The 10,803-nt window shown below is 41.1% G+C and overlaps 1 protein-coding gene across 1 annotated transcript; it reads left to right on the top strand.

Moving 5' to 3' along the window:
* Positions 1-2,278: 2,278 nt before the first annotated feature.
* Positions 2,279-8,161, top strand: cyp4v2a (cytochrome P450, family 4, subfamily V, member 2a). The gene is made up of 11 exons (XM_005746939.1): positions 2,279-2,556; positions 2,659-2,771; positions 3,358-3,443; positions 3,626-3,816; positions 4,357-4,426; positions 4,509-4,635; positions 4,738-4,911; positions 5,114-5,216; positions 6,555-6,689; positions 6,876-7,055; positions 7,157-8,161. The coding sequence occupies exons 1-11, from the start codon at positions 2,364-2,366 to the stop codon at positions 7,333-7,335; spliced, it is 1,551 nt and encodes a 516-aa protein (XP_005746996.1). The 5' UTR covers positions 2,279-2,363; the 3' UTR covers positions 7,336-8,161.
* Positions 8,162-10,803: the final 2,642 nt, after the last annotated feature.

Here is a 10,803-nt window from a genome sequence, read left to right as displayed (position 1 = left end):
ACCTAATAGACCTACACCTTAGTTCACAGATTCACTTTGTCTAAGGTTTATTTCTGGGATTTCACACAACCCAGGATTCAAATCATGAATACATAATGGGTTTGGATTTACATCATTATGAATGAAATGTGCTCTATCTGGAAGTAGCCGCCCCCCCTCCCCTTTTGAAGGGTTGTGTGTACTTTAAATCATCAAACTGTAAATTATAAATTTTAAATTGTTATTGATCCCTTTACCCCTTGTCCTAAAGTGTATATTCATTTTCTTACTCTTCTTATATTTATTGTTTGTTTACTTGCACTGCTGTAACTGGAGCCTCGTCGTCTCGTCTCTCTCTACACTGGACTGTATGTAGCGGAGATGACAATAAAGTTTACTTTGACTTCAGCAGCAAGCAGGCGCACTGAGGGCTCTCGCGCTCACTTTTCACGTATAGAATTTCGAAAAAACATCGGCGCAAATTATAAGTCTGTATCATGATGTCTGGTGTTTTCGTGTTTGTTGGTTTGTTTTTATTTTTGCGAGTTGGTTATTAGATGCCGCTCCAGCCACCAGTGAATCCGTCGCCGCCCCGTCCTCTCCTCCCTGTGCCGCAAGCAGCAGGCGCACCTCGCAAACGGAGGGCGTCCTTACTCCCAGCAAATGGGCGATAGAAAACCGATCGGTATATGCCATTCCCAATGTGCGCTGGCTGATGTCGGGGCAGCATGAGTACGAGCAATTTTTTATTTTTATTTTTTTTGCCGATGCCCGTGATGCCGCCCCGGGCAACCGCCCGTGTCGCCCGTATCAAAAACCGCTACTGATTGCACGAGACTGACTCCAAGAGTTGTATTTTTGCATAATAAATGCAATAAAACCGCATAAATATTTTAAATAAAAATATTAAACGTTTTATTAATAATATAAAAATCGTGGAATTCGCGGATTTATTGCTTGCTCATTCGTAACATCCTCCTTTATTGTTGTTTCCAGTCTAGTCCTATTTTATATTGTATGCCAATGCAGAGGGTAATATGGAAAAAACAAACAAAAAAGAAGAAGTTGACATCGAACATCTAGTGGCTAAAGCTCAGTATTACATTTTGTACTAAGGAGTCAAAAGCAAGCTACGAAGTTGTTCTAATTTCCAGCCACTCAGATATGTTTTTAAGGTGCACTGTCTTTACCTAGTTTTTTGTTTTTTTTTTTACCAGCGGAAATGTTTTACCGTAAAAACTACCAAAATTATTTTTACCTTATTATCAGTCAATATTTAAATGGCATGCTTATTTTCCAACAAATACTTTTTCAAAACATTCTTAAGGCTGAACAAATTGTCTTAAGGATGTTCGTTTCTAAAAGTGATTTTAAAAAAGCACAGACAGACATTTTTACAGTCTTTGTAGACTACAATGTCTGGAAATTACTGAAAACAAATCACATTCCCACAATGGTTCAGGCTTTCTTGGGAGGGTTTATCTAAGAATTCATCACTTAGACACATGGTATTATTAAAAGATTCAGAGAATTCTCTGCACGAGTCAAAGCCACTACTAGCAAAATCTCCAGTTAAAATCGACTGAGGAAAAGTTAAAAACTCTCCTGTCGTAAAATCTGTGATTTTCAAATCCTTTTTGGAAACCTCGGGCACCACCTTGTCAAAACAGAGACCTTCCTTCCTTGTTATCAGCTCACATTTCAAAAGCCAGCATCAGGGAAGATATCAATGCTTATTAATGTTGATGCATTAACATCAAGGAGACTGGCAGACCACATATTTTAAAGCAGGGCTCTCTAGTAAAGGAGTGTAAGTCCTTTCAGTAGCTGTGGGGCCTGGGCAGCAAAAATCCTGGCTCAAACAGGAATGAGATATTACAGGCTCACTCCTTCCATTGCTAAAGGTAATTAGCGTGCAAAGCTGAAGAGCTATGATGACATAAAAAGAAAAAAAAACACAAGGCAATCACAGATAAGACTGTCACTTATTAACCAGGCAGGTAGGACACGAACTGTTAATGTGGATAAATACACGGAGATAATAAATCGGACAAAGTTCTTGATCACGCAGTAAATAATTAACACGGGTTATGTAATTCGTGCCAGCAGAGAGCACGTTTTTCATATTTTAAAATGTACATTTACCTGTTATCCCATGCTATAAATGTCAATTTAATAAACTTTCTATGAAGTCCCTCACACATCCTCCTCTCCTCCTGGGCAATAGATGGCAATGTAAGACCAGGGGTCCCCTTTACCCACTACAGGACAGTAGAGGAGAGGAGGAGTAAAAGGCAGGGCAAAAACATGTCACAGAGCTTTTAAGGACAGCCTGGCACCGACATTTCAGCACACACAGGCTGAGCACACACACGGCATGAAAAATGGCAGTTTTAATTGGCACTTACAGCACAACTTTACTCGGAGTTAGCATCTTTGTTGCTTTTCTGACCTACTTAACCTACAAGCTGCTGAGCGATTACCTGCACAAATGGTTTGAGATGAAGCCGATCCCTGAGCTGGGAACCACTTACCCCTTCATTGGGAATGCTCTGCAGTTCAAAAACAATGCGGGCGGTAAGCAAGCAAGCAACGTGTTCATTTAAAGTACTCAAAGTGATGAAGCACATTGAGTTTCTCGTGATTTTTGTACCCAACATCTTTATTTTTCTCTTTAAGACTTCTTTCGTCAAATTCAGGATTTTACCTGGGAGTTCCGAGATAAGCCGCTGTTTAAACTCTGGGTCGGGCCGGTCCCCTTTGTGGTTCTGTATCACGCTGAGACGGTTGAGGTAAGCGGACTGACACCTATCCAAAATACAGAGTGGATGCAGCACGTCTTATACTGTAAATATGCCTGTGATGAGTAAGCCTATGGACAATTTCCATCCCCGTTCAGCGAAGCAGGTAAACAAACCACACATGTCACTGAAGTGGAAGCTGCACTGTCGTTACAGATGGATTGGATGAGATCCCGTTGAAGTCTTTGAGATCAGCTAAGCAGTCTGTGATGACATCTTAGGATGTCTTTGCACTTTTATACAGTGCAGGATACAGAATTCCAGCCACCCACCACTCAAACATTAAGCTGAAGCCAGTTACTCCTCTTAGCACAAATTCCTCATGTTCCTTAAAGAAGTTACAATATGTCCCACCTAAACTGTATGTGTAACTTGTTTTCATCATACATCTAGATAAGATAATGGACTAAGGTGGATGCTTGCAGGGTCAGTCTGAGTGAATCATTTCTTTCCCCCTGTGACGACAGGGACTGTTGGAACATAGCATGCTCGATTGTGCACTGAAGATTTCTTTAAGTAAACAACTTTTTGCCTCAAATATTACTCATGACATGTTTCTGTCTACTTTTTCTTTAAGCCGGTTCTGGCTAACAGCATTCACATGGAGAAAGCTTTTGCATACAAGTTTCTGCATCCTTGGCTGGGAACTGGTCTGCTTACTAGGTATAACTGTGGCATAGCAAACATCCCATCTGTCCATCAGGAAAGATCAAAAGATTTAGATCGTTCATATATCAAAACTTGAGCTAAGACTATGCACAAAACAAAAAGAAGCTCCTATCTACAGCATTATTATTGCAAATGAAATAATATAAAGTGCATAACGCCTTCTTATCTTTGATCAGCACTGGGACCAAGTGGCGTCAGCGGAGGAAGATGCTGACGCCCACCTTTCACTTCTCCATCCTGGAGGACTTCTTGGAAGTGATGAACGAGCAGGCTGAGATTCTGGTGGAGAAGTTGGAAAACCACGCAGGGAAGGGTCCATTCAACTGCTTCAGTCTCATCACCCTCTGTGCTCTCGACATTATCTGCGGTAAGCAGAATGTGCAAATCTGGGACAACTTCAAGGAAAACCCTGCGTTAAGGTGATACGCATCCAGAACAGAGCAGATTCAGCATGGCATGGTTTCTCCTTCCAAAACATATTCTCTCATTAGAATTGGTAATGGTAGGGATTAGCAGTGAGACCATTCATCCACTCATGCAGTCTAATTGGGTTGAAATGATGAGTGGGTCTCGGTCGCATTTTTTGAGCCCTCATGCATTATGTCATTCTGGAAGAGACGAGTCCAGTCGTCAAATGATGACGGTGATCTCCCAGAACAACTCTAGATTCATTTTTCTCTATAAGGTGGAAGGCGAATCCAATCCAGTGAAATATCTGCAACGACATAACGGAGACACCAGATCCCTTTACTGTAGGGGTTGAACTGTAAAGGTTTTTCCTTTAAGTTGTCAACCCTTTGAGTTGGATAAACCTTTGACCCTTTTTGTGCTTAACAAATGCAGGTATACAAAATAAATAATTTGAAAAAGGGCGTTTTATATTTATATACCCTTAATTTCTTGACAGAAACTGCAATGGGAAAGAAAATTTATGCACAGAGTAACTCTGATTCGGAGTATGTTAGGAGCGTGTACAGGTGAGTTACTGCTTTTATCATTCTAATGCAAATTATAGTAGAAGAAAAAGATCTAATCTGCTGTCTTTCTCTTTATTCTCAGAATGAGCGACATTGTCAGTCGCAGACAGCGGTCACCTTGGTTATGGCCTGACTTCATTTACACTTACTTTAGTGAAGGCCGCGACCACGACAAAACACTCAAGGTCCTCCACTCCTTTACCTACAAAGTGAGTAACGGAGCGGGTCGCTTTTCCACGTTGCGCGATCATGCAGAAATCATGAAATTGTTCAGAAGAAGCATCTCTTCTTCTCTTCCCATTTATTTTCAGGTGATCCATGAAAGAGCTGAGAACATGTCCTGCAACGAGTCAGACAGCGAAAACGACCAAGGCAAGAGGAAACGACGGGCATTTCTGGACATGCTCCTGAGCACCACCTATGAAGACGGCAGCAAGATGAGCCATGAGGACATCCAGGAGGAAGTGGACACCTTTATGTTTCGGGTTGGTGGTTAAGCAATGAAAAGGAATACTTAAGGCTGCTCTTATTAATACATTTATATTACCCAAAAAACTGCACTTTGTGCCAATAAAGGATTTACTTTCTGAGATAATGATGTGAGCCTCTTCTGGGAGAATAATCCACATATCCTGTTTCAATAAAGGGTCTTTAAAAAAGTCTCTAATTAACTCTCTTTATTTGCAGGGCCATGATACTACAGCCGCCGCTATGAATTGGGCTCTCCACCTGCTGGGCTCGCACCCTGAGGTGCACAAGAAAGTTCAACAAGAGCTACAGGAGGTGTTCGGTAATAATAACAGGCTCTACCACTTTAATGGTGTTGTTTTGTTCCTGCCTGAGGGCTTTTTGACTCATCTTTGTTCAAACTCATTTGTTCTTTGTAAGGCACGGGGAGCTTTTTCAGGGATAAGAGCTGTGAACATACCCGCCAGAATACACAGACAAAAAGTGCAGCATAATAACTGTCTTTACCGATGGCCTTGTAACCATAGGCAACCAGGCTAATTTGTCCACAAGTAGAGAAGGATAATTTTGCCATATGGTCATCACTTATGTTTCCAATGTAAACCCTATGCTACAGCCACACCTGGGGAAGCAGTGATTGGAGACCGTGGCATGACTTTTGTAGCCATGTGCAGTGAACTTATAACCTTTTTGTCTTTGAAATGGTTGCTTTGAAGATGGGGACCAGGGTCAGTTGCTGTCTTCAGATTGACTGCGGTGCATTAAGATGGTGATAAAACGGCAGTAACATGGAGTCAGTCTGCTATCACTGTGATTGTGATTGAATGGGGGCAAGTTAGCGATAACTTTCAATGTGTTTATGATAGTACAGCAATTTACTGCAGTGAATCACCCAAATGTACATACACAGAAATTAATATTAAACAGAAACTGACATCAACCACTTATATTCAGATTACAGCAAGAACTGCATAGATCTAAAAAAGAATTTAAAAATTCCGATTTAACTACCGACATAGATGCAGCTTTTTATATAGGACTATAACAAGAACGCAAACAACTGGTATCCAGTTGAGTGAAATCACAGATTGCAAAGAGTTGCATCGCAGATGAGTTGCACTGACTGATCCAGATTGATTGCAATGTCCTCGTGATCTGTCTGCATTTATAAATTTGGCCACAAATGTCTGCAAACCTTCACAAACCTTCATATGGGCTGATTCGGATCACAGTTATTTGGAGACAGGTCGACTCCCACCATGTGACCTGTGCAATGACTTGGAATCAAAAGTGGTTGTTCTGCGATAGCTGGCCACTGCAAGTACGTGCAATTGGTTGTTAAAAGTGCAAAAAGTTACCAAAATCCTTGTAACCTCACCATATTTGCAAAGAGGTTACTATCCTATTTTTATCCTGTTGTGTCTGAGCTATTAGATTACCTTACCACACCTGGTTATATAATTAATTTGTTATGTTAATGATTGTTGATTTACAGTCACAAGGTTGATAACAATTATTGCTCTATAGGGAGTTACAGGTCTTGAGTGCTGTCCTATTTACAGGTGAATTTTAGGATGTACTGTTGCACTTTTACCTACTGAGGCAGGTTAAGTATCACTGTATGTCTAATCTGTGCTGTGGTGCTGTTTAATGTTCAAAGGTACATCTTCCCGGCCCACCAGCACTGAGGACCTGAAGAAGCTCAAGTACCTGGAGTGTGTGATCAAGGAGGCTCTGAGGCTGTTTCCCTCTGTGCCTTTCTTTGCTCGTAGCCTCGGTGAAGACTGCTATATCAGTGAGTTAAAGATTAGATCGTTGGCACCTGAAACAAATGGCTCATTGATCCCAAACACACGACGGTGCTGATACCTCTTCACAAAAAGGGAAGCCAGTCTTCCTCTGTTGTCGTGGCCACGTAACAGATGCATCTGAGTAATCGGTTTTGCCTGTTTTTGGTGTCATACTTTCTTCGTACTTTTAGACGGTTTCAAGGTTCCTAAAGGCGCAAACGCGATCATAATCACCTACTCTCTTCACCGTGATCCACGGTACTTCCCCGAGCCCGAAGAGTTCAGGCCTGAGCGTTTTCTGCCGGAGAATTCGGTGGGAAGGCCTGCCTATGCATACGTCCCCTTCTCAGCTGGACTCCGCAACTGTATAGGTAAGGACTTTTAAATTTATAGTCTCCATACGCGCTTCGCTGTGTGAGGTTTCCAAATAGGTGCGTCACGTCTTCGTTTGTTTTACTGTCATTTTCTTTAGGTCAGCGTTTCGCACTCATGGAAGAAAAGGTGGTGCTGGCGGCTATTTTGCGGAACTTCACAGTCGAAGCCTGTCAGAAACGCGAAGACCTCCGCCCGGTTGGAGAGCTCATCCTACGACCAGAGAAGGGCATCGTGATCAAATTAGAAAAGAAGACGCCTCAAACGTCATCAAACTAACACCTGATGCAGCATCCTGGGGAATTTTCTCTGCATGGTTTTTATCTAATGACACATAACAAAGTGACATTTTTAAAAAAATATTTTAGTAATTTTAGGAAATTCCTATTTTCATAATGATAAATATTCATAAATACAGATGACAAAGGAATCCTGAAATGCTGTTTGCTGTGTTGTGTGTTGTGTGTAGACACAGCACTGGTCCATCTTTGAGCTGAATGATTCACAGGTCAGTGTGAAGAGGCTTAAAGAAAGAGTTTTCCAAACTATAAGATTTACAGTATAGATTTACACCATATTGTGAGTTACATTAATAAAAATGAACCGACGATTTCAAAACACGCGACTGATTAATTGTGGAAAATGAGATAAACAGCTACTTAACTGGAGTCAGTCACAGATAATTATTTTCTAGGTTACACCCATTTTACGAAAAAATGAAAGCATTCATCTTGATTCCCAGCTGGGATAGGCTCCAGCCGCCCTGCACCCTGAGTTGGATAAGTGTACGAGAATGGACGGATGGATGATTCACATCCACTATGCACTCTGCAAGAGTTTATACCCATGTATGACACATTTCTGTTATTTTGTATGTGGCTGTGTAACGTAGATAAACAGTATGGAGGATTAAAAACGGAACTTATGTACATGCACACACATATATGTATATATATTTTGTGGTATCAGCTTGTAATGAAGTCCTGAATCACACTTTAAGATATTAATTACACTTACAGTACAAACAAGATCTGTCTTTTGACTGTGCAGTGTTTCCAGTGCTATAGTAATTTTCAACCTTTAGCCATTGTGTTTTCTGTGGATTGACCCCCCTTTAAAAAAAATAGTTGCTGTCTTTATGTGTAGCTTTCATTTTCTTTAAAAAAAAAAAACCCTACTATTCTTTCTCCAATAAAAAGTGTTGCTTAAACTGTGTTTTTCTGGGATCATTTCAAAGAGTCATTTGGACATATGAGAGATGCACATATGAAACGGTCAATTTCCACATCATCCATCAGCTCACAAGCCACATTCGTGCAGCCACGTCTGTAGCCTCGAGTCAAGCTGAGGCTGTAGACTTCATGGAAACGGCCGACACAGCCACCGTCATGGAAGCGTGGACTGTGGAACTGAGATACTCTGCCTGATCATAGTTCTGCTCGATCACAAGGCTGGCCTGCTCCAAAGTATACCTTTATGTATTGTTCTTGTGGACACTGATGTGACCATAAATGTACAAAATGAAGATCATAGTGAATTCATAACGAGTCCGTAAACCTAATCAGGAAAGTGTTTGCTGTGGTCAAAGAGAAAGTTAGCCTTGGGTCATTTTCTTATAGACTGCTATAAAACTAGGCGATTCCCCCCCTCCTGTTGGTTACTGGTCAGGTTTAAGGTACTTCTGGGCTAAATCCATCTTTTGTTTAGCGTTGTTGGTTCTGTCATTCCAGCTCTGAGCACACATTTCTAAAAACTTGTCCTTAAAACTTTTTCCTAAAACTTCTAAAACTCTCCTCGGTGTACTTTCAGGCTCACGTGTATCAAGACCAAAACTCACTAAATCAGAATTGAGGTCAAAAAGGCTCCTTTGTAAGAATAGGTAATCACAGCATGATACAGTTACAAATGACCCCATTCATTATGTCATCGAATGATTTAGCAGGTGCGCCTGCAAGGGTCATTGCCTAACACCCAAATGACTTGACTGATGATGAATAGCATCTTCTTTCCCAATGCTATTTTTTGAATTATTGAGCACATCTCTAATCAATGAGCAGAGCTGAGGTGCCCGAGCTCTAAATGAAGCAGGAAGAGTTCATTTATCTGAGGATCTCTAATAAATGGCTGAGATAGAGGAGCTTTATGTGGGGCTCGAGTATAGATGGATTATAAGAGATGACTTTTCAGGGCACCTTTATAACAATAACACATACATTTACTCAAACTGAGCTCATAATATGCAATAAATTAAAGTATCAAAACACTGTAATAAAACTATAAGTAGAAAAGTATGTGATACGTCATCATACAGTGTGATGTTGTTGAAGTTTGAAACCACATTGGCTGTAAAGACTGTCAAGATCAATTTAATCTTACAGTAGCCTCGAGCAACTGTTCACTTTATTGGGCGTTTCTGTATAAAACAAAGTAAGTTTGGTATGATAGAAGACCTGGAAAGAAGACTGACCCCATTAATCTGCTGAAGTAACCTCATCATGTACACCCTGGCTGCTTTTATTTTACAGCACACTGCAGTTACGTAATAATTTCAACAATATTTTCGATTCTCGCTGTAAAATCTTTGTGGTTTTTTCTCTGTGAACAACTTTTTTTTTTCCTGCTCTGCAGACGCAATACTAACTCTGAGTTCGCCAAAGTTCAAATGTTTCTAAAGTGTGCAAAGGCAGGTTTGCTGAAGAGGGACAACAGACAGTTCAAAGTACATGTGCAGTTGCCAAAATAGCACAGGTTCATAACTGGGCCGTGCATGGGGTTGCAAGATGAATTTGAATGGTTGTGAGATGATTCGCAAGACATAAAGAAACAAAATATGGCTAATTTGTAGGGTTTTTTCTGAGTTTTTGTCAGGCTTTTAAATATTGTTTCAGTTTAAATTGCTGGTTAAGCTGCAGACAGCTCACAGACTGAAAGGCCGGGAGTTTTGTTGTTGTTGTTGTAATACTGAGGTTAGAAGTCTGACAGCACCCTCCCACGTAACACTGAAAAGGCTTTTGGAGAGAATTGCGGTTACTTTGAATACTTTACAGGCAGAAACTGAAACAATCCAACTCTGTCATCAGACCTGTTAAACTGTGGACCCCAGAGTCTGAGAGCATCCTGCAGGACTGCTTTGCCCAAACAGACTGGGGTGTGTTTCAAACTGCAGCCACTATGGAGAACTGCTATGTGACTGGGTACATCAGCACCTGTGTTGAAAATATTGTGCCCACCACACAAGTCAGAATGTTCCCCAACCAGAAGCCCTGGATCAACAGTCAGGTACGACATATGCTGCGTACTCGGTCGCTCGCATTTAGATCAGGCACTGAGATGGAGTACAAAGCTGCGAAGTATGGATTGAGGTGCAATGCAAAACTCTGTGAACTAACAATAAAAACAACATAAAAGACTCCTATCACATTTCAATGTCAGCAAGCTTTATCCGAGATGTGCGTGTGCCTCATGGGGCTCTCTGACGAAATGAAATGAAACCAGAGGAGAAATGTGAAGACAGATTTTTTTCCTCCCCTTTTCCTTCAAAATTCAGGTTTTGCTGAACGTGTTATGAAATCCTGCTACTTGACAGAGAAACACATCTGTACTGTATACTCCGAGATCAGAGAGACCACACTGCTCACGAATACAGTGCAGTTCAAACTAACGCCCAGAGAGTGGCAGTAGTGTATGGTTTTTCTAGAGTGCAAAACAAAGACAAGGAGGACTTGGTTCTGTGTGTGTGTGTGTGTG

Source organism: Pundamilia nyererei, unplaced genomic scaffold (genome assembly GCF_000239375.1).
Source record: "Pundamilia nyererei isolate P.nyererei 1_Seehausen unplaced genomic scaffold, PunNye1.0 scaffold00186, whole genome shotgun sequence".
Lineage (NCBI taxonomy): Eukaryota > Metazoa > Chordata > Actinopteri > Cichliformes > Cichlidae > Pundamilia > Pundamilia nyererei.
Note: the sequence above shows the minus strand (reverse complement) of the source record. Positions and strands in the feature narration are given on the sequence as shown.

What these genes read in the sequence shown, in the direction of transcription:
- cyp4v2a (XM_005746939.1), top strand. Translation starts at nt 2,364, where the DNA reads ATGGCAGTTTTAATTGGCACTTACAGCACAACTTTACTCGGAGTTAGC. An exon ending in GGAACTGGTCTGCTTACTAG is followed by an intron (nt 3,444 to 3,625) that starts GTATAACTGTGG and finishes ATCTTTGATCAG; the next exon opens with CACTGGGACCAAGTGGCGTC. An exon ending in CGGTGAAGACTGCTATATCA is followed by an intron (nt 6,690 to 6,875) that starts GTGAGTTAAAGA and finishes TCGTACTTTTAG; the next exon opens with ACGGTTTCAAGGTTCCTAAA.